The sequence below is a fragment of the Trichoderma gamsii genome (assembly GCF_001481775.2).
Source record: "Trichoderma gamsii strain T6085 chromosome Unknown Scaffold_75.2, whole genome shotgun sequence".
NCBI lineage: Eukaryota > Fungi > Ascomycota > Sordariomycetes > Hypocreales > Hypocreaceae > Trichoderma > Trichoderma gamsii.
The window spans coordinates 1-23,188 of NW_020171412.1; the positions used below are offsets into that span (position 1 = coordinate 1).

The following is a 23,188-nucleotide window of genomic DNA, read 5'->3' on the forward strand; positions in this document are numbered from 1 at the left end:
TATAACTTAAGGTTAAAACTAAAACTTAAAATACTAATAGTATAAAAAATATTAAATTAAAATATAATAAGAAAGTTACTTAAATAAAATTAATATTAATTTTATTAAGAATTTAAAAAAATTATAAATTAAAGAATATATTAATTAATCCTTAGTTATAATATATATAAATAGTAGTGCGGATTATAACTTTATTACTCCTTAAATAGTAAACTTACTTAATTTACTATACACTAAGAAAAAATAACTTATATATATATTTAATATTACTATACTTAATACTAAGATAATAATTAACTATAAAATTAATTATCTCTTAATTATAATTTTTAATTATACTAAGATTATTAAATTTAATATTATACCTCTTAGTAACTATAATATATTACTTAAATACCTATAGTTAAAGTAAGGTAACCCACTTATTAATTAAAGAATTAAAAAAATACTCTAAGAAATAAATATTACCCTAGAGTTATAATTAAGCTATAAAGAGGGTAAAGAAGGCAAAAACACACTTATAAACTTAAAAATAAAATCTTATATATAATAAAATAAAAAAAAACTAAAAAAAAAAAAAATAAAACCTAAAAAAAAAGTTAAATTTAATATAAAAAAATTACTAATATTACCTTAATATAACTATAAATAAGTTAAGGGAGAATAAATATATATTAACTAAATTATTAAATAAATAAAAAAAGAATTATAAGCTTTAAATAAAGCTTTATTAAAAGTAAAAGAAAAAGATAAACTAAGAGAATTAAAAAAAACTCTTTTAAAAGTACTTTAATAATATAAAAAAAAATATAAAAAATTATTTAATTTAATATTAGAAATAGTATAACTACTTTATTTATAATAAAATTATTATATAAATTTTATAAATAAAAAAAATATAAAGTTCTTTTTAATTTATAACCTTAGTAAAGTAAAATTATAAATACTTTAAGAATAAATATAAAAATAGCTAAAAAAAAAATATATTAAATTATTTATATTACTAATTAAATACCCTATTATATTTATATTAAAGAAAAATAAAAAACTTAAATTAATTATTAACTATAGATAGCTAAATAAAATTATAATTAAAAATTAAACCCTATCCGCTTATTCCACAGCGGGCCGTGCGTATGGCTTAATGAAATTCCGGGGGGTTATAGCCTGTGTGCGGCAGTAGCAGGGGGGCACAGCTTAATGTTATATAGCTTAATAAATAACTAAATTATCTAGGAAAAAGCTTTATATATATATATATAAGTGCTGCGTGGGGGCGGGGCCCGCTTGCCTAACTTAAGCTAAAAAATAAGGGGACTTAGTTATATAATAATTATTATTATTATTATTATTATTATTATTATTATTATTATTATTATTATTATTATTATTATTATTATTATTATTATTATTATTATTATTATTATTATTATTATTTATATTATTATAGTTACTATAAAGTAAAAGAAAAAAAATATATACTATTATAACCTATTACTTATAGTCACGATAATAGGCCTATAGGGTAAGCGGAACTAGATTAACTTAAGACCGGATAACTAATAAAAGCTAGATTAAGAATTAATTTCTTAATTTACTATAAGATTAATAAAATAAATAATAATCCTTAATTAAATTAAGGAATATTCCCTTAATCCTATTTAAATTAATTAAATATATAAGTTTACTTTTTTATACTTATTTAAATAACTTAAATAGCTAGTTATTAATATAAAATTAAAATTATAATATACTTTACATTACTTATTATTTAATAATATTATTATTATTATTTATATTACTTAAAGATCTCTTAATTACTTTACTAATATAAACCTAGAACTAAACTCTAGGTTTATCCCTTAGGAAGCCCTTATATTACTAACTATTTAATATATAGTTTATTATATATTAATAACTCTTATTTAAATAGTTACTAAACCTATAGGCAATACTAATAAAATAAGTTATATAAACTTTTAAGACTTAATTAATAAAATAAATTACTTTAATAGGGAAGAATAAGCACCTTAGTTTAATAACCTAAACTATTTAATTAATTAACTTATGGCCTTAGAAGTAATAGTTTAAGGAATAGTAATTTAATGCATTAAAGATTAATAAATTATTATTAATCTTTAAAGAGAAATTATATAACTCTAAACTTAATAAAATAATTTATTAATTATATAATTACTTATAATACTAAGAGTATTACTTATAGTAACTTTAATATTATACTTAAGAGGTAACTTAAAACTTAAACTTAAGAAGACCTTAAGGGTAAAATAACTTAGTAAGTTTAATAAAAATACTGCTAAACTTTATAAATTTTAATATAATTTGTATATATACTTTAAATACTATTACTTAATTACCTTTTTAGTAAATAAAATTAAATAAAGAATTTATTTTATAAAAACTTAAATAAAGGATACTGCTGTAGACTAGTTTACCTTAATCCTTAAAGATAAATAAAAACCCTATAATTAGTAAATATAACTTATTAAAAATATATTTACTAGCTATAAGGAGTTTAAAAGATAATTAGAAAAATTCTTTAAAATTATTAATAAAGCTTAAGAAGCTAAAAAAAAGCTTAGGGACCTTAAGTAAAAGGGCTTATATTATAAATACACTTTAACCTTTATTTAATTACTTACTAAAGTTAATTAAACTAAGGAATTAAAAAAGAAAATATATTATTATAGCTTAAAGCTAGAAGTTAAAGATAAAATTTATAAAATAGATTAATAGGCTATTAGCTTTATTAATTTTATATAAGAAGTAATTAAAATTAATAACTGCTAGTGGGAAAGAAAGTAAAAAAGGAAGGCAGAGAAGACTAGGAACTTAATTAAATATTACCCTTAGCTTAATTAAGGAAAGAAATAAAATAATTATATTATAAAAGATAATAGTACTTAACTTAGAAAAATAAATATTAATAATATTAATAAAAGGAAGTTTAAAGGTATTTATAACTCTTATGGTAAACTAGGCTATAAGAAAGTAAACTGCTATTTTAAGATAATTTATAGATTTTATAGTAAAAAAGGCTATAATAAAGCTTACTACTATATTAAAAAAAATATAAAGAAATCTAAGACTATTAAAAATAAGGTCTAAATAAATATAATTATAAAAGTACCTTATAATTACCTTAGCTAAATAGCTTACTATAATAATTTATATTTTATATATAAAGGCAGTAAGAAAGGATTTAGATACTATTTAAAGAAACTATAAGCTAAAAATTCCTATAAGACTATAAAAATTAATACCCTTAATTTTTATAATTAAGTCCTAAGTAAGAAAGAAAACTTTAATTTTAATAAAAGCTATAAGTATTATAGATTTTATAAGCCTTAATATAAATACACTATATTATAATTCTTACTAAATAGCTATAAAACTAATATAAATAATAAATATAGCTAATGCAGTATTATTATATAGTAATTGTGATAAACTGTACACTAGATAATTAGTAATACAAGGGCTTCCCAAGGGATAAACCTAGAGTTTAGTTCTAGGTTTATATTAGCGGAGTAATTAAGAGATCTTTAGGTAATATAAATAGTAATCTTAGATACACTGCTACTACTTCCGGAAACTACAGCCTCCCTAATTTAGTCTTAGACTCTTGCTGCTTTAGCTCTAACCCCGCTTCTAGTACTTTTACAGTAAGTCACAATTACTAAAAAATATAAATACCTAAGCTTACTTTTATTTCTTCTTAAGTACTTTTGACTTCTTTCCTTAATTTACTCTCTTACTACTACTAAATTCTCCCCCCTTTTTATTTTTTATATTAAGTAAGCTTCTTCTCTTATTACCCTTTCGCTTTCCATTTTTCTCGTATTAACCCTATGTCTTCTTCTGGATCATTAATCGTGGCTCTATAATTGCTATTTCTTATATCTGTTTAGTAATAGCTTGTGGTAAGCCTTGGGCAAAAACTCTCTTCCCCTTAACTTGCATGTTGTGTGAGGGTTTCAATTATCTGTCACTATCTCTACCAGTCCCGAAATACCTCAATTTGTAAAACTCTCTTTCTATATTCACAAGGCAGACTTATCTCTAACCAATATGATCCCAGCTCCATAGGCATATCTCGGATAAGCATGACTCACCCCTTAACAACGCGGAATGATATTATACCGTAACATTATCGCGTGATACATGGCCAGGTTGAGGCCTGCGTTTCTTTTGGAGTAACCCCGTCCAGTTGTGCTGCTTCTTTAGAGTAGGACTAGGTTCTCCTCCTGATATTCGTTGGTGATGGAGGGTCGCGTGGATGGAAGACTAGCGCATACTCCTGCTGTTGTATCCGAAGCTGAGACACCATGAGCATTAGTGAGCCCACTTGAAAAGAAATGGCTTATGAGCTGATATATGTCCTAGCCCATTTTGTTTGTGGGATTCGCTTTTGAGTATGGAAACTCCGAGCACAATGATAAATTATTGGGTGCCGACCACTATGAGCATTAGTGAGCCTACTTGAAAAGAAATGGCTCATGAGCTGATATATGTCCTAGCCCATTTTGTTCGTGGGATTCACTTCTGAGTATGGAAACTCCGAGCACGATGATAAATCATTGGGTGCTGACTAACAGTATATTGCTAAAGGGGTTGTACGCCACCGTTATGGTTTCATTTAAGTGCTTCGGCAGATATGTGATTGGCAGATAAAGAATAATATGACGTGTTCATGGAAAGTCTGAGTCTGTTGCCTGTTGTTCCAAACGGAAAGGAGATTGCGAAGCAGAAAAAGCAACAGCACGCGGAGGGGCGAACGAGCCCCTGTAATTAGTGCTAAGAGTAGCTGGTTTGCATATTTAAACTATCTATTCCCTCCTCTTGAAGTTTAGAAAACCCTTAATAAGACAATGCGTTATTACTCTTATTGATTATTCTTATGATACATTCACTTGGGAAACACTGAGATCCATTATGTCTGACTTTTTGTTTCGGTGGCAGGACGTGTACACGCCTGCACGCTTTGGAGATACTAAGCTATTAAAGCAGTAACATTTCTCTCCATCCGGGCCGCAGGAGACTTTAATTCCAGACTCAAACAGCCACTTGAATCATCCACCTGGTATTTTCGGCATGTTATTTAATGAGATAATAACAATCTTATCTGATTCTGAATTAGAAATAGAGGCTGATGCTGCTGCAAACGGAGAAGGCAGCTTGCAGTGTAATGAAGCATGGCCGTCAGTTGACACTGCTTCTTTGTACACAGCTGCAGCGCAGATGGATGAAATGAATGAAACTCGTAAGTATTTGGACCTTTCTTGTTCTAAATGGAAACTGGTAGTAATGAGTTTACTTAGAGAAACACGGCGCAGTATCTCCTGGCGCTAATGAGGCTAATGGATTTTACCAGCTAGATTTGTTAACAATTGGCCAATTTAGCGAAGAGTCTATAATAGACACTATATTCTTAGCTTTATGCCCAGACAGTTCTATTCAGACTCCGAAGCTGCCTTCTATATCACCAGCATTTAGATTGCCTTAAGCAGATGAAATAGACGAGGGATTATAAAATCCTATTAATAACGTCAAGGGATATGTTAACCATACGCCAGCAAGTAGCACTTTTACGCCGCTAGACATTGTCCCTTATACGCCTGAGACTTGCTCTTTAACTCAGCTATGTCCAGATATTATAAATATATTTGATGCTGAGGTAAATAATAATGAAATTTCTTTTACGGAGCCTAAATGGCTTCTATCTCGCCGTACACGGAGAGCCGAAGTCTTACATGCGGCCTTGACTCTAGAGGGGGGAGGCCTGGATAGCAATTATAGCGGCGCTAGCAATAAAATCGGCCGTATTTACGACTACGGCGACAAAAGCGAGAACAGCGATAGTGACGATGGAGATGACGACGACGACGAGGCTGTATCGGAGTATTGCCCTTCCGAGATGAACAGTGGCAGACAGAGAAAGCATCATCTGGATAATGATATAGATGACGAAAATAAACAGCCACGACGCAAGCGTTGCAAACATGAATAATATCTGGCTAAGAGTGGACCGTCTCGCTACATGTATGATGGAAGATCTCACTCGCCTGCTAATACTAGACCGTTAACCCCTAGGAGGAAGATTACGCCGAAAAGAAACCGACCGAGTCCTGCAATGGGTGCAGTATACGAGGAGCATACCTTTTCAGACGGTACGACTGTAAAGCGCGCTATTATTGATGGGAAAGAGATTTTGCAGATTGACCAGCCGGGCAATAAAGACGGATTGCGGCTTGAACGGTCTTACACAATTCATACCTGAAGAAACATCGATGCATATGATAAACGTGGTATAACAGTTGCTAAAATCGCTGGCAATCGGATGAAACGAACCCTAAGACTCACTTTTACTCCTAACGAAGACAGGCTTCTGAAAAGATTGAGGGTGAAAGAGCAGCTTCCATGGGACGCTGTCTATAGAGAGTTTAGTAAGGAATTTCCAGATCGGCGGTTGTGTGCAAGCTTATAGGTGCGCTTCTCCATAAAGTTAAAGGAGCGATAGAAATCAATATATTGTAGTATTTAATACAGTCTTGTGCAAAATACCCTTCCGCTTTTTAAAGTAATTTCTTTTAAGTAGGTGGGGGTACGCGTTGGAAGGTACTTGAGAGTACCTAGCCAGTATCTTAAAAGCCAAAATTGGATGTTTTAGGAGATATAATTCTATGTAATATAATAACTTGATATTAGTGATAGAGTATTTAGTATGTATAAAGGTTCCTTCCTTCTATTAACCGGTTGCGATAGTGCGACCCGCATAGACCGGTACCTCTAGTACTACTCCTACTGCCTTTCCACATGTGCTTAGTGGGTTCTCGATCTGATATATAGCTCTTTAAAGCTCTTGTTATAAGAACTGCTACAGTTTATTAGTCGCTTGAGAGCGGCCTGACGAGCACTGGAATCTTGATTGGAGGCTAAGACACTGAATACCTTTTTTTTTTCTTATTGAATTTCTTCAATCGCTCGATTTCGGCTTGTAGTTTGTCTTTGAACCTCGTCGACTATAGTCATACTCGCACAGTCTTACCATCTTCCTCACATCTTTGGCAAGGCACTCAGCCGTTGCACTAGGACAGAAAAAAAAACATTAATGAATGTAACTTATGGTATAAGACCGATGTTGAGTCTAGCGGACCGTTGGAATATGACTTGCCACGAACCTTTGATCGCTTCTTGCGGCAGTGCTGACACGCTGTTTGCATTACATCCCGAGGCATGTCGTCGCTGAATTGATACGATCCTAGAAGTATAATATTATTCTCGCTGTGTTGTTTCTGAAGCTATATAGTTCTTCCTGAGCTTATATATCGTACTTTCGTTTCGTCGAGTGATGAATCTAGCATTCCATAGAATTTGATGGTTATGATTACTAAGATTCTTGTTTAACTAGTTGTAGTTCACAATTTGTTGTGCCCCGCATTTATGGGTCACCGCGTTTGCCTGAATAGTTAGTTGCTGTCTCATGAGCCTCAAAAGAAAACAATGATTAAAGACTTATTATTAACAATTAATGTAAAATACGGATCCTTTAGCTTCTCGCTTACCACCAAAGGCGCAGTAACTTAACCCCACTAATTAAGTATGATTCTATTGTTTTGAAACTGACTTTGCATGCGGGCCACAGCCATCGTCCACATAGTCTTTTGCGCTTTGCTCCGTCTCATGTACGTTCATCCGAGTCTCATGAATTAGTCTCAGTTGATCGTCATTTCGAGCTTTCAATAAATAAGAGAGTTTGTGAAGATCCTGCAAGGGTGAACATAGTTGTTTCGTATTATTTGCATTGTGGTTGTCGTTATTCATACCCCGACTTGAACTTGAATATAAACCCAGGGCTGCCATGGTAGGCTAAATTTTAGCTGTAGTGCTCTTGGAATGTTTTAAAATGGTATAGTTAGAAGGCAAAGTATAGCTAATGCAACGCAATTCATTACTTGATGATAATGGTCGACTGGCAATAGACATTGTGGCTTCTAATGAGACCTAATAGCCTTTAATAATCAAGTCGGTCGCAAGTCGTTGATGTAACTAGTATATCACCATGATGTATTGTAAATTGTAGTTATTATAATCATGTGCTCACCATCATGAATCATAAATGTAACTAGCTTACTTAATGGACGTTAATAATAAAACATGAATCATACATCACACTTAGACTTACTTGAACTACAGCATACATGGATGTACATGTCATTTAGCGAACCAAATTACTTAATTTCAGCTCATAATCCTAATAACCGACGTCACCATGGTGCTATATCTATTATGAAGGGGCCATTAGGCTGCAAGCTTCCCCCTCCTGTGCAAAAGAAGCTCTTGCCGTTTTGATGCTTTAGAAGATAGCCCTACTGGTATGTTACATCTCCAACTTGAACTTTGCTTTTTTTTTTTCTTATTGTGATTTTGCTTCTTCCCGTAAATCAACAGCCACCTTTAAGGCCCGAGTAAGCCAGCAGCTACTTCATTCTGCGTATAAAATAGATCAAGACGAGCTATGAAAGCTACATTTTATCTCTGCAAGTTGTTGTTGTGTATGGTTTCGTAATCGATTCTCCAACTGGATTAAGTTGTCTATGACGCAGCTCATATCCTTTTCTTTATCGGTGCACTTAGGAGGCTTGGCAGAATTCTTGTAGTTGGCCTGGGTGACAGGCCATGTGCTATGTCTAGGCCAGGTTTGATCTTCAGCTAAATAATTGAAATCCATGTTCTGCATATATCGACTATGAACTCCGACTGGAACGAGGTCTTTCCATGGCGTGGAGTAGATAGGGCTTGTTTCTGGCCGTTGCATATCGTGAATCGGTGCAAACTGCATACAACCATGCGATGGCCTTGTTAAGGCCTCATTGCCTAGCGATAACGGATAAGATTCAAAAATATCCTGCAGTATGGGATAGCAGCTATTATAGTCATAAGACATAGCGTCGCCCGCATTGAAGCGGATATCACTGCCGTAACTTAAGCATCCTGGTTCCTCGGCTTTACATAGTTGATCCTACTTACACTTAGCGGATTTTCCTGCAGCCGATAATATCCAACTTACTTTAATATGTTGAGGCGAACTGTATAGCAAACCCCTTGCTATATTACTGACCACTTGGCGATACTGGGGCGCGGCGGTTAGAGTTGGATATGTTGTGTAAGAAGACCTAAAAGAATCCTCTTGTGAGAGCTCTTTAGGCAGTGGGGCTGCTTGATAGGTCTTTGGTGAAAGCGGTAAACTGCCAGCCTGACTGTAAACAGAGTGTGACGAACCGTACACTAGATAGTTAGTAATACGAGGGCTTCCCAAGGGACAAACCTAGAGTTCAGTTCTGGGTTTATGTTGGCGGAGCGATCAGGAGATCTTCGGGCAATGTAAACAGTAATAACAAATGTCACCAGATAGTAAGCAGTGCAGAGCGTGTTGCAATCTTGGTTCTGTGTTAACAACTGGCTATCTAAGTTATCTAATGAGCGTAGAGAAGTGAACTTATATATCCAGTTGGCTTTCCTGGATCGTTTTGGATCGATGGTGATTCTCATCGATCCGAGATGTTGGATCATGATGGATCGAAGCCGATTCCCTTCGACCCGTTCTTGATTGGTGGTTCGGTCCTAAGTTAATCCGAATCTGCCTACCCGGTAGGCCCATTGTTGCGACCATAAGTGTTGGGTCGTGACACAGAGTCATTGGCATATACCCTTGCTGAGCATCTGCGCTTTGATGCAGCGCTTGTGATGTATCTTGGATCTTGGTAATGTTTTGACATTAAGCATCTATCCTCTGCTGATGAAGGAAAGGGATGCACTAGAGGTGTCAAAAGTAATGCTATTTTATTGGGGAACAGTTCGGGTCGATGTTACGATTAATAACTGTAAGGTTACGCAACCGTACGTGGGGATATGATGTCGGAAGTTTACATCATATAGGTAACGTAGTGATGTCCTTGCACGTGTCTGAAATTATGAGTTCGAAGCTGACTAAGACAGTCTTCTTGCCTCGCTACAGTTACGCCTTCTCCAGCTCTGTTAATGGCTTGAACTGTCGATCGCGTACTGCTCGATGGGGCCTAAATTGCAGTAAGAGTGACAAAGACTCCCATCGAAAAGAAGCGGAGCTGCTTCTCGCCTTCTCCAGCTTACCCGAAGCGTCGCAATATTGTGCATGTCTCTCATAATCCACAACCGGCATCTATCAATGGCACATCTCTACACATCGTCAGCACACGGGAACAGCGTGGGATTCTGCAGATGTGACAAGCGACGACGACCGTGAGAGTTGAATCAGTTCGATGCCTCGCAGGATCCCGCGCGGGTTGACATCAAGGGCGACACCCTATATCATTTCCGCGAAGAGACAGTCATCCAGTATCAACATGATTGGGCCTCAAAGTTTTAGCGGCCGTAGAATCTGGTCTGGACAGTGCGATCGAGCCATTGACAGCAATTCTCTTCTCGGCCGTTTGGCTGCACATCATTTCAGGTTGCACGCAGACGGAAAAAGTCAACCGCAGGCAATTGGCTATCAAAGCAAGATTGGGGCGAAGCTAGTTGTGCCCCCCACCCCACCTGAGAAGATATATATGCGTTGCCTTCTTGAGCAGTGGCGAAACGAATGATGAAAAGCCTTCCCCATACATGCAGCCTACTACGTAATTAGTGTACTACTCGTACTTAAAGCTTGGCCATCCGGAAGACGCAAGGTTTCCCCATAAAGAATCTCCAAATCTATTTTTTTCGCCACTAAATGCTCGGTTTGTGTGTACTCAGACCCAAGCTACTGCCTGAAAGCGATTCGATTCAACAATCTATATGTTCAATCGCATCTACTGTACCAGCTAGCCTGGACCATACTCTTTTAATCACAGCAACCATAAAGCGTAAACAATTCCACACACTATGGATTCCGAATCTGCCATGACGGCAGCTCTCATCGATCCGCAGCTCGAGCTGACGGTTCAGGGTACCACCGCCGAAGGCATGCAGTACTATCAAGCCCTTTCAACTTCAACAGCATTTGAACTGTGGAACTTCATGTTCGAATCAATAGGAGAGTTGCCGCAACCTGCACAAGACATGGGGTTGATGGGGTCGGACTTGCACAGCGATGAAACGTCTTCCCTGTCCCTTTCCCTCAGCACCGAGCAGGATATGCAATTTCCACTGTCCCCACTGGATGGCTCTGCCAACTTCGATGAGTCACCTGGAGGTACATCTATGTCCCCGGGACTCTCCGAGGCTGGCACCCTGAGCACAGATCAGAAGACGCCAAAGGCGAAAGAGGCCAAAAAGGCACGCCGGCGTCGCAGCGAAACGGAAAAAAAGGAACAGATTAAGCAACGGAATAGGGTGGCCGCGTCAAAGTGCCGGCGAAAGAAGAAAGCAACGGTGGACGAGCTCAAAGAGATGAAGTCGAGCTTGGAGGCGCGCAACAAAACTTCATATGGAGTACCAGCAACTTCGCCAGGAGATTGGCCGGGTCAAGAGCGACCTGATATACCACAACGAGTGCAATGATTCCTATATTAATCGATGGGTCGAGAACGAAGCCAAGGGCTACGTGGAGAAGCTGGTGCGCAACAATGAGCGACAGCTCATGGGCATCGGCAGCGCTGACGGAGTTGTCGACGCGGTGCATATGAGTTCCCTCCACGAGACAGCTACCCGCTGCCGGCAGCTTTTCCACTTTTAAAAAATAACTACTCTAAAAGCTGCCCACTGCGAGCAGGATTCCCCTCACTGAGAAATGTTATAAAGCTGCGCATAGCGGGCAGCAAACCAAATAAAACAACTCAAAGCTACCCAATATAGCAACTTTTACACCTAAAAAGAAAATAAAAGGATAACATTAAGCTAAACCATATCTTCCTCTTATATAACATAGCTTACAGAGTGCTCCTTGGTGGCTGCAGAAAGGAAATGACTTTGATGACTTTTATTAGTATCTAAGCCATTATCTAGGTACTTAAGCATTGGCGCAGAAAGCTGCCCTATAACAGGAGTTACGATGCAGGCTGTCGCAGCCGCTAGCGTTCTTTTAGTGATGAGCTTTTCAACGAGCTGGTTCGGTCTTGGATACCTCTAGCGATACATCAACGCGATGCGCTCCTCTGCATCTTCGATTGATCCAATGACGCATTATACTTTCTCAATTCTTGCTCAGCCTTAGCGGAAGTCGTCTTTCTCGGGCTGATAGTCGAAGACGTCTCTGTGAGCCCCGTGGAAGACAAGCTCAGGTCATGAACCTTCTCTACTGCTTGATTATCTTCCGACAGTCGACAGGACTCTGAGCAGTAAGTCGCACCATCTGTCAGGGCATCACAGCTAAGGCACATATTATACGTCCATTCTAGGCGTGAGGACATGTTAGCGATTTTTGGCATTTTAGGTTATAGAATGATGAATGGGTTGGCATATTCATATACTACTGACAGCAGGTGGGCGAGCCTCTTCTCCATCCCCTCCCCAAAACAACCTAAAGTGGTGGAAATTTCCACGCAGTGACGCAGAGCCAACGTACCATCAACGGCCTACCTTTTAGCCAGCGGAAGATGCACACGTCATTGGCGAAAGCCCCGTTTCATTGCCAAGTGTTGGAATAGGGAAGTATGGGTTATTGGCGACGTGAATGGTGAGGAACGGTCTGAAGCTTTTAGTATTGCTGCGACGGATGCGAGCCACTTGACAGCACATGCTTGGCCTTGCCGAGAACCCAAAGTATAGGATCTTTTAGCTACTCAGCGGAAAGTCCTCTGAGTAAATGGGTTCTTCAGAGCATCATGTGGGATGAGAGCGGACCTGGAGTTGTTGTATCTGCCACTGCTGGGGAATGACCTAACGAGGTGTTGGATGCATGGACGCACCTTGTACATCGCGACACGCCAGGACCCTTACGATAGTGATTAGATTGTGTATGGAGACTAAGTGAGACCGCAGTTGCAAGCAGCGCAGGTGCGATCCATTCCGAAGGGCAGAAGTGATGGATGGGGCGGCTTGCTCTGGGCCGTGCGACCTGAATGCAACTATACACTATTGATCGAATTATTCGTAGTTTACCCCGCACTAATCGACCCACAACTAACTGCTGACACCTCTTCAGGCACGCAATCAGCTTTTAACGAATTCCATTGGTCTCGCAGCATATTGTGTATGACAAGCGTCTCATTGCCGTCCTCACTGAGGCCTGTGCGACAAATAAGAGCTGGGAATGTGCTACCCTTGAGCTAATTTTCGGCGTAGATGATGGAAGCTGATACCATGTTGAGATAGTGCTGCAAATATTCCTAAGAATGGACGATATCGGAAGATATCTCTAAAGAATCTTGAAAATACACACCTAGATTGTATCTTGGTGCTAGGTCACGGAGAGTAATTCGACGGTTTCATGTCTGTAAGTTTTCGGGCCCTATTGTTCAATGCGCATCTAGACAGATAGTGCGCTCTGTCAATTGCTCCGTCCATTTTACGATATACGGCCTATCTTTACATACACTAGGTTTCACCATGCTCAGCAAGTGGTGTCTTTATTGTTTATCATCATGCTGTTTGTTAAATAGGGTCTCCTTACAGGGCTCATGTATATCCCAAGAAATCACTCCCCCTGCTGCAACCTCGATATAGCTTTGGACCAAAGGTGCTTGAACCCCGGTAAGGTCAGGGCTGGAGGGAACTTAATAACTTCGTCCCAGCTTAGCCTCTCGTTTGCTTGCTCAATTGCGTCATTTCTTTGCTTCTTTGCCCAGTCCTTACCATTTCGATATGCTGCGGCTCCTTGCCGAAAGGCATCGACATCATTGGTTAAGGCAAATGCTCCGAGCTGTGTTACAACAAATCCTGGTTGCCCAACCAGCGAGGATAGTTGTATTGCATGGATAGCGAAAATCTTCAATTGTCCATCCAGATACAAGCAGCCGAGAGTATGAGATTTGTTATCGTATGAAGCGTGAAAGGGATTGCGCGATCGAAGAGCCTGTTGGCCTCTTTCTCCCAAAGCCATATTGTAAATCAGCCGTCGTTGAGCTACAGCTGCAGACCCGTCCTTCCCTTTTACTTCCACGAAGAAATTCGGCGCGACAGGGAGATCACTCTGAGTGGAAGGGACAATACGACCGCTAAGTGCTTTGCGTATTTGGGGGTGGAGCTGCTCCGGACGCGCACCATAGAATATATCGGGGCTGGCTGGCACAAGTGTACCGTCCGTTAGATGCTCAAGATTCGAGAATAGAATCTTGCCAGCGAGGCATTTTCTGTCCCCTATGTCTCCTTCAATAATAGGGATGACGCTTGTCATGATAACTCTCTCCTTTGTTGCTTGCGCTTCTGCTTGTTCGAACTTGCGGAAGTCATGGTTTGAGAAATGACTCAGCGATGCTCTGGATTGGGCCAGAACCCGAAGGATGTCTTCTTTATTTTCAAGCTTTGGCGGCAATCTACCATCTGGGAACTCATAAGCATGAGGAAATATGCCGTAATCGATGAGGTGTTGCTGAAAGGCCCGGTCGTATGATCGTATATTTTCCCTGCCTGCTGTTTCCGGAGTGATATTATGTTCTGAAAGTAGTTCCAAGTCACTTTGTTTCGCTGTTCCGTGGCTCTTTCTTTCTACGCCAAAAAAGCGGGCGAAGTATTGTAGCTTAGCAATTCGCGGGATGACGAGCCGAGCAGTCCACCACTGTTCCGAATCAGACACTTGATCGATGTGGTCGCAGATTTAAGCCTACCTGAAGCATTGTTCGCGCCATACAATGAAGACTGCCGTGGTTTGACAAATGAATCCTTAAGTTAGCAACCGGCCTAGATCTGATTAGTAGGCGTACTTGTTAGAACAAGAATCATATGCATCAAGGCTGCGTGATCGACTTTCAGTTAACTTCTTGTGTTGTGTGCGCCTAGTCATACGCCACATTTCAGTATTCTCTTATTCAACTACGCTCGGCAAACTATACAATTTCCGTCAAGTCAAGGTTAGACTAAGCCCCTTAGCCGATAACAGTCAACTAATTCGAGTTAAAGCTCCTTTTTCATCTACAACGACTGCATAGGGCCTTGTGAAATGGTGCTTCAAGTTTGCCTAAGCATTAACAAGAACTTACTTAGATGCGACACTCCGGCCGACAGGGAGTCGAGTGGTTTTATGAATGACGCCATTCGTCAACAGGCTGAAGAGATTCATGGTCCCCGAGAGAGTCTCAAGGAAAATCACGAAAGGGGCGCTTGATCCGTAGTAAAGCTCCATGCTCTGTCGAAGCTTTGTGGCTCGTACTGATCTGATGATTTCTAAGGCGCATTTTCCTATTTAAGTAGACAATTAGCTTTTAGTCTGGTGAAAATCAGAAACTTAGCCACGCAGACTCAGCCAAATCGACGATCTAGGCCGCAATAGGGTATACGTACTGACCGGAATAAGTAATTCCTAACAATTCCATCTACCTTGGGAGTATATGGTTTATTTACATCATATCTACATCAATTTTTCCGTAAATTTATTAGAAGTTCAATCTGTTAGAATAGCTGAAGGGTATTTGCATAATATTGTGATATACCTTCTCTAGAGCTTGCTTATTTGCAGAAGGACTCGGTACATGAGATCAGCACTGATTGAAGGTACTCACATGAGCTGTTACTCTTGGAAAAATCAACACGACGATTGGAAAAGGCTCCTATTTATTAAGTTTACGCCACCTTCACAATTTTACATCATCTCTCTTGGTGAAAATAACAATAATGGTATGTATACAGAACGCCCACCTTCAAATTCGCCAAGTAGTAGCGTCCACATTCGTCAGAGCCTGGTTACTACCTATCGCAGTCCCAAACACAGCCTTTGGGTTTCATATTCTTCTATGAATGTGCATCATCAAGATTAATATATTATGCCCGCTTAAATCAAAATCAGCACATATCAGCCTAAACTAAGCTCAACTAGAAGTCCGGATGTTCCCACCTCGTGGTTATTAAAACTGACATGATTGTCCGACTACCGTATATTGTTAAACTACGAGTGAGTAAATAAAATATCCGCAGTGGGAACATATATCAGACCAAATTGACGCTAGCATTTAAATACATCAGTTCCAGGGTTTCTGTCCTAAAAGATTCCCTCGATTCTCTACACGCAGTCCTAACCTACTTCAACGATGGGAGGGGAAGTCCTTAAAGCCTTCGTTTACCCCATCCATTGAGCAACGGAAAGTTGTGAGACTCTGCCGTATGCAAAATGTGGTAGTGTCAGCGCGGCCAGGATCGGGCAAAACGGCTACAGCTGAAGCTATTATCGCCGCCCATCCGGACAAGCGAGTAGCGGTGATCACTTATTCGAAGAGACTTCAACTTGAGACGCGTCATCGGCTTCATAATTATACTAATTGCGAGGTTTTCACTTTTCACGGGATGGCCGGCTCGCTTTTTGGAACTGTTGTGCGTAATGATGCTGAACTATTAGAACAAAGAAGGAGAATCCTTCGTTGCAATGCGCTTCCTCGCTGGAATTTTACGCCATTTGATATTATCGTTTTGGATGAATTTCAGGATTGTACTGAAATTATGTACTGGCTAACCAATTGCTTCATCCTAGCTAACAAACAGGAGACTGACGGTCATTCTCCCCAACTTGTCATACTAGGTGACGAGCGGCAATCTATATATCGATTTCGCGGTGCCGATCATCGCTACCTCTCACTAGCTCCTCAAATACTTGCTCATACAAGTCCCTACCCATTCGTTAAGATTCCTTTGAGCCAAAGCTTTCGGCTATCGGATCATTTAGTTCAATTTGTCAATCGGGTTTTTCTCAATGACGAATCATACATTTCTAGCTCCAAACCCGGTCCTAAACCTATCGTGCTGAGATGCGACCCTTATGATAGCTATGCGCTAGCTAAGAGATTGTCAGCCCTGATCAAGCGCTATGGAGCAAAGAATAGCGCATTGATAGCACCATCTCTGAGAAAAAATAAGCAATTGCAGCTCTTGACAAATATATTGTCTAAGAAATATCGCATTCCAATTGCTATATCGACCAATGACGAGGTGGCTCTAGATGATAGAGTGACTCACGGGAAGATGTGTGTTTCTACTATCCATCAGTTTAAAGGCAGCGAGCGTCATTTAGTTATTCTCTTCGGTATTGATTCCTCGTTCTTCGAGTATTTTGGCAGCGATATTCCAAACGACAGGTGCCCCAATGAGATTTTTGTGGCTCTAACACGAGCTGGGAAACAGCTTGTCATAATCCACGACGAAAGCAAGAAGCTTATGCCTTTTATATCTGTGAAGGCTCTATACGAAACAGCCGAGGTTGTCAACATGACAAATAATATTGCGAAACTTTCATTGCCCGACTCACCTGGCCGACCTCTAAAGCTTGGACTTACTCTACCGACTTCCATCAGCGTTCAAGATATGGTGCGACACATACAGGACGAATCTCTGCATGGCATTATTACTCGTGAACTATGCATCCAGAAACTTTCCCCACCGCTACCCAAGCAAAAGCATATTAATATGCCCAATGTCGTACTTTCAGACCCAAGCAAAAGATTCTACGAAGCTGTGAGCGATATAAATGGGCTTGTCACTGTCGCGGCTTTCGAGCACAGTACTGCCGGAACGCTAAATACGCTGAAAATCGATCAACACTTCTTCAAAGTAATACCCCCCTCCGACTCACTACAGTATATCTCTTGGCTTTGTCGCTACGCATGTGAATATGAGGCTGGCGTCTCGGGCTATCTACCACGAATAAATCAGATGAAGGATCACGCATTTGATTGGATGATGCCTAGAGATCTTGCCTTAGCCCGGAACAGGATTCAAGGAGAACTGGGAGACGGCGCCGCGAATATTCGGTTTGAAGTTAACGCCGAGCAAACGTTCAGTGTTGATGATAATGAAACCCGCCTTCAAGGTCAAGCCGATATTGTCGCAGTCGCTCCCCCATCAGACAACAGCGGTAGTAGAAGCGCTGATTCTATCTGGGAGATCAAGTTTGTCTCACACCTTTCTAACAGCCATGTCTTACAAGCATGCACGTATGCCTACTTACTGGGGTTAACACGTATCATGCTCTATAACGTGCGAGATGGGGAGAAATGGGAAATCATACCGCATGATGGACAAGAGGGGCTACGGCGTATGATCGAAAGCGTTCTAAGAGTTAAGTATACGACTACGGGGCAGATGAATGATAAGGAGTTCATTGATATGTGCGCAAAGGTCATGCTGGAAGTCTCAAGCCTAGATGATTCACGGGAGCAAATATCTCTCGCAGATTGCAAAGCTTAACATAACGTTAGCAGTGAAAATGCAAATAAAGACTAAGATAAAGAAAGCTGCCCTACTACGGCGTTACTAGGTGGTAAAGAAGAAGCTTAAAATCTCGCGTGCGCATTGTGCATTCAGGCGAGGCCACATTTATTGAGGACAGGCCATCAATTGAATATAAAGAGAATTTTGTGAGCTATACCGTCATGGGTACAAAAACATTATTAAGGGTCCATATATGTGTAGAGGCTGTGTGGCGCAGTGGTCAAGCACAGTCTTCCAGAGAACACAATGCTGAAGGCTCTCTCTAGCCTTTCGGCGCGGCTATTCTAGAATAGCATAGAAACAAAGGTTTTCCCCTCTTATGGGGTTTTTTCCTTTTGATATTGGCTTGTTAACATCAACAAAAAATTTTTCTAATTGGGATAAATAAATATAGCGAACAAGGGTCGACGCCACTGGCTATTGATTAATAAGCTTCGTGTCAAGCTGGTCTCAAAAGAGCAAGACTACTGATGGGCGTAGTTGCATAAAATAAATCCGGTTTCAGATGCATGCGAGAGCTCGTACCGCTCAATGTACCGCTCAATGTATTACGTATAGGTTAATGTAATTAACACTGTAATGCACATTTCCGTGCGCTAAATAGTTGATTTCAATAGGACGGCTATTTCGCTCCTAACTGTAGCAACGCCGTTGGAGACTGCAAATCGCAATCTAACGAAAAATTCTACGGAGAAAGGTGTCGCGGGCCTTGTCAAATACTGCTTTTGATAACCTTTATTTTAGTTACGGTACTTGTGGGTTTATATGCTGTACAGTAGCATTTTGTTTTGACATTCCTGTTGTCTCCTAAATTAACCTAAGCTCAAATTCTCAGGTCCCTTGCTACTAAGAGCATAGCTCATGGGATGCTATACCATGCATAATTTGCTGTAGGCCCATTAGACTACTTAAAGTCACCCGGCTTATGAGACTGCCAAAAGTTCCTTGCATGCATGCTAACATATCCACGAAGGTCATGAGACCACTCGCAGCAACTGGTTTGTAAGACTAACAGAAGTCCCTTGTATATATTTAAGGGGCTTATGAGACAGTAGTGATATGCATTACTAATAAACCACACAACCTCGTCGCTATAGCCTATTCCTTTTAAGGACTTAGCATGCCCAAAAAAATTTTACCCCTCATTAGAATCTTCATCACCAAACAAACTCAACGCCACGCACAAAATTCCAGAATCTCCAATTCACATGGTGCAGATTATATCTCTAGTAACAAAAGAGGTCACTGAAAATGATCTTGTTACGCAATGCGAGATACAAGTAAAGGAAACCCGCGTTTTTGATTCAAGAGAAAGATTGATTGATCAATTTATAGGTTGGAAAGAAATGCTTGAGCCCTGAATGGAGAGTTTACAAGAACGGAGATGAGGTTATACTCCAGGATGATACAGCAGCAATACTTATTGAAGTCTCTAAAACATCACCCCAAATCAGGCTTTTCCATTTTAAGCCTATTTTTACATTTATAAAAACAGTAGCACCATATCAGTACAAACTACACACAGCTATCGTACCATGGGAAGAAGGATTAGGATTTGTTTGTTCTGGAGAAGATGAGGATGGGAATAGTTTGAAGTGTAGAATAGGAATTGTTCGAGTGGCTCCCGAATAGATTCATTTGCGGTCCTCATTCTTTGTCAACCGCTGGATATGGTAGGCGGCTTCCGGTGAAATATGAATCATTAGAAAGGACGAAGGATCTGAATCGCCTGGGAGTACCAAATGAACGCCATGAGCAGCCAATCTCTCGCGTGACAAAGCGTAAATGGTCTCGAAAGGCAGAGAAACAATCTGTCCGTACTTCAATGTCTGCATAGCCGAATCCCTAAAGTTGCTTTCTGCTATTCGAATGTCAGTGTTCCTTCAGGCAAACTGTGATTACTTGGTGCGCTCGGTCTTGTATCCTTACTGTGAGTTGGAGAGATATTTGATAGGTTGTCTTGATTTTCTTGAATAGTGGTTGATTCATTATCTTGCATGAAGACGTCTTCGCTTAGAGTGCTTTGGCGACTGGACTGGTCATACGAGGTTCGCTCAACCTCTGGTGTAGTTTCCAAGTCTGCTGCGGTTCTTTGACCTGTTTCAAGATCTAGTAAGCATACATTAGCAAGCGAATCAATTCCCATTGACATAGAAACCATACTTTGTGTAAAAAAGTCTTCATGTTCCTTATAAAGTTGAGAAGTATAATCTTTGAATGACTTTGATATCTTGGCTTCATGTTCCATCCACCATGTTAGCGCCTTGTAAAAGTTCTCTATTCTTTTAATGCCTCCTATCGCTGTTGTAGACATGGAAAGCACGCATAAGAAGAAGGGATCGTGTCCCATTCTGAAAAGTTGAATTAGTACCGTTCGGGTTTTCTGATATCGCTTTTCAGTTGACCTTCCCTTTCCAGCTGTCTTCTGGCTCCAAAAATCTTTGACCGGACCAAACTTTTTGAGCTTTCCCGTGTCTAGTGGAACGTCTTCTGCAAACAGTTTAAGTGTCTCTTGCATGCTTTCAAATTCCCGATAGTACGGCTGAACCAGAGACATTGTGGGTGGGCTGAGCGCGAAAAAAAATGTGGATGGATGAGCGTGAGATCAATGAGCGTGAGATAGATGGATGAGCGTGAGACGGATGGGCGTGAGACAGATGAAATAAATAGAAGAAAAAGAGTTATAGTATTAATGCCTTAGGCGTAAGATAATGCTACGCCATGGGAGCATTTCGGCAAAATTAAGGAAAAATTAAATATGCGCTTAGCTAAGCTATGATAAATTCGCTCTGTTTCACAAGTAAAGCGCTACTAAGGCTTTAGCTTTAGCATAATCTTCTTCATTAAGACACTCCCAGCACACTTTTTGTTTATAAATGATAAACATTTCACGGGTTTGCATATTAAATGAATACTCGCAAAAGATCTGCTCTACCCCACAGACGCAGGTAGCTTGTCTAATAGAAGGTGGTTGTGATACTATTCCTCAAAGTCAATTAGTAGACCATTCTCAATGCGGTTGGCTTAGTCAAGATACCTTCGGAGACAGTTCGGGTGTTGGTTGGTGCGGTACTCCGGCGCTGAAGAGCAGGTTGGTGGTCTTTTTCCCACTGTTGAGAGTTAGGAGATAACCCAGTTTGGGGATAGCTGTAGAACCTGATGTTAATAAGTTTTTATTTTCTTAGGTGGCAATCTCTAACTTACTTGGAGGTAGTAATAGGCGATCTAGATTCTTCCTTAACCGGCGGATAATTACATTCTTCTTTGGCCGGTGCGCAATGGGATTCTTCTTTGATCAGTGGGCAATTAGATCCTCCTCTTACAGGTGGGTAACCATAGAAGGCTGACGCAAAATCAGTTTCCATATTCAGTTATAGAAGAGATCCCTTCTGGTGATTTGCGTAAGGTTTTAGTCGGCACAATTCTCGCTGTGATGTACATTATGAGCCACTAGATAAGGAACACACTCTCTTTATACTTTAAGAACTTATCGCATAGCACTCTAAGTTCCCTTATAGTAATAGTATTACTTACCACTTCTATCTAATTAATAATTCTGGAGGCCTCCTGCGCCCATGGATATAATTAACTAAACTCCCAAGAAATTTTCGTTCTTATCCAATGATAGAAGCTCCCACAGTGAGACCTTTCGCTAGCGTACAACATAACGCTGGATGAGATATTTAATGTCTCCCTGTCTCACGAGCCGAAGGACCTTTTGCTAGCGCGGGAGAGCCTAGAGTCTCGTTATCTCATAAGACCATTTGCTAACGCAAGAGTGAGTCTGGATAAATTTAGTAACATGATCCCATGAGCTAGCGACTAGTTTCTCATGGGCTATACAGTCTCGTAAGACCTTTTGATAGCGCGGGCTGAAGAGTGAGCTTGGATGTTATATTTGGTTCATTACATTATCTCATGCGCCAACGGACTTCTTTCTAGCGTAGGCTGAGACAACATTTGTCTCATGGGCCGCGTAGTCTCGTTGATAGCGCGGGCTGAAGAGTGAGCCCAGATGATATATTCGGTTTCTCACATTCATGCGCCAACGGACTTATTTCTAGCGTAGGCTAAGACAATAGACGTCTCATGGGTAATCTTGTAAGACCTCCTGCCAGCAGGCTGGAGAGTAAGCCCGGACAAAATTTTTAGTCTTTTGCTACCTAAATAACGAATATCTTATAGGCGGTCATGCAAGTATAAAAGCCTCTGACTAAATGACTCCCGCAACGTATTTTAGTTATCTGTCAACACTTTACTACTTGGAACAATGGCATACCTCGAACACCAAATGTATATGCATTTTTGTGTAGTTAAAGGCTGCCCTTATTCATACGAAGAAGAACGCCAATTAGAAAACCACTTACTCAATGTGCACCAGATGGGTAAATGTATGTATTGTCTCAAATATCAACCTCTTATTGAATTTGTCAATCATACAGAAGAACATCTTGAGCGTGGCGAACGTATCCTGCAAGGCAATATTCATTTCCCTTCTGAATACACACCAAACACGGACGTTGCAAGCCATGAGGCGGCGCGCAATTGTACACAATTATACAGTCAACTTTTAGAAAGAGAGCAGCCCTCGCCAATCATCCCGCAAAGTCAGCAACGCAACTTTATCTTTCCTTCTGAACACAGGAACGGTGCAAGCCATGAGGCGACATTTAACTCTACGGTGCGCAATATTAGACAATTACGCAGTCGGTTTTTGAAAACTCAGCAGCGCAACGTTGTAAGCTGTGAGGCGGCATTGGATTCTACGGCGCACAATGATAGACGATTACGCAGCATAGATTTCAAGGGGAGAATTGAGAAACCGGGCACTATCAAGGAACTGCATGATTAC

The 23,188-nt window shown here is 39.7% G+C and overlaps 6 protein-coding genes across 6 annotated transcripts; 4 read left to right on the plus strand and 2 right to left on the minus strand.

Moving 5' to 3' along the window:
• Positions 1-3,871: 3,871 nt before the first annotated feature.
• Positions 3,872-4,156, plus strand: TGAM01_v210853 (hypothetical protein; the record flags this gene model as incomplete). Its single annotated transcript, XM_024550892.1, has 2 exons — positions 3,872-4,044; positions 4,111-4,156. Coding segments are annotated over 2 exons (219 nt in total), but the record flags the coding sequence as incomplete, so codon positions are not given.
• A 959-nt stretch (positions 4,157-5,115) lies between these two features.
• Positions 5,116-5,527, plus strand: TGAM01_v210854 (hypothetical protein; the record flags this gene model as incomplete). Its single annotated transcript, XM_024550893.1, has 2 exons — positions 5,116-5,284; positions 5,343-5,527. 2 exons carry the CDS (start codon positions 5,116-5,118, stop codon positions 5,525-5,527), a joined length of 354 nt encoding a protein of 117 aa, XP_024404357.1.
• Positions 5,528-10,929: 5,402 nt separating this feature from the next.
• Positions 10,930-11,547, plus strand: TGAM01_v210855 (tan spore; the record flags this gene model as incomplete). The annotated part of the gene is made up of 1 exon (XM_018809748.1): positions 10,930-11,547. The coding sequence occupies one exon, from the start codon at positions 10,930-10,932 to the stop codon at positions 11,545-11,547; it is 618 nt and encodes a 205-aa protein (XP_018657070.1).
• A 2,074-nt stretch (positions 11,548-13,621) lies between these two features.
• Positions 13,622-14,759, minus strand: TGAM01_v210856 (hypothetical protein; the record flags this gene model as incomplete). The annotated part of the gene is made up of 2 exons (XM_018809747.1): positions 13,622-14,701; positions 14,751-14,759. The coding sequence occupies 2 exons, from the start codon at positions 14,757-14,759 to the stop codon at positions 13,622-13,624; spliced, it is 1,089 nt and encodes a 362-aa protein (XP_018657069.1).
• A 2,575-nt stretch (positions 14,760-17,334) lies between these two features.
• On the plus strand, positions 17,335-18,312 carry TGAM01_v210857 (hypothetical protein; the record flags this gene model as incomplete). The annotated part of the gene is made up of 1 exon (XM_018809746.1): positions 17,335-18,312. One exon carries the CDS (start codon positions 17,335-17,337, stop codon positions 18,310-18,312), a length of 978 nt encoding a protein of 325 aa, XP_018657068.1.
• A 1,658-nt stretch (positions 18,313-19,970) lies between these two features.
• On the minus strand, positions 19,971-20,893 carry TGAM01_v210858 (hypothetical protein; the record flags this gene model as incomplete). The annotated part of the gene is made up of 3 exons (XM_018809745.1): positions 19,971-20,197; positions 20,266-20,445; positions 20,500-20,893. The coding sequence occupies 3 exons, from the start codon at positions 20,891-20,893 to the stop codon at positions 19,971-19,973; spliced, it is 801 nt and encodes a 266-aa protein (XP_018657067.1).
• Positions 20,894-23,188: the final 2,295 nt, after the last annotated feature.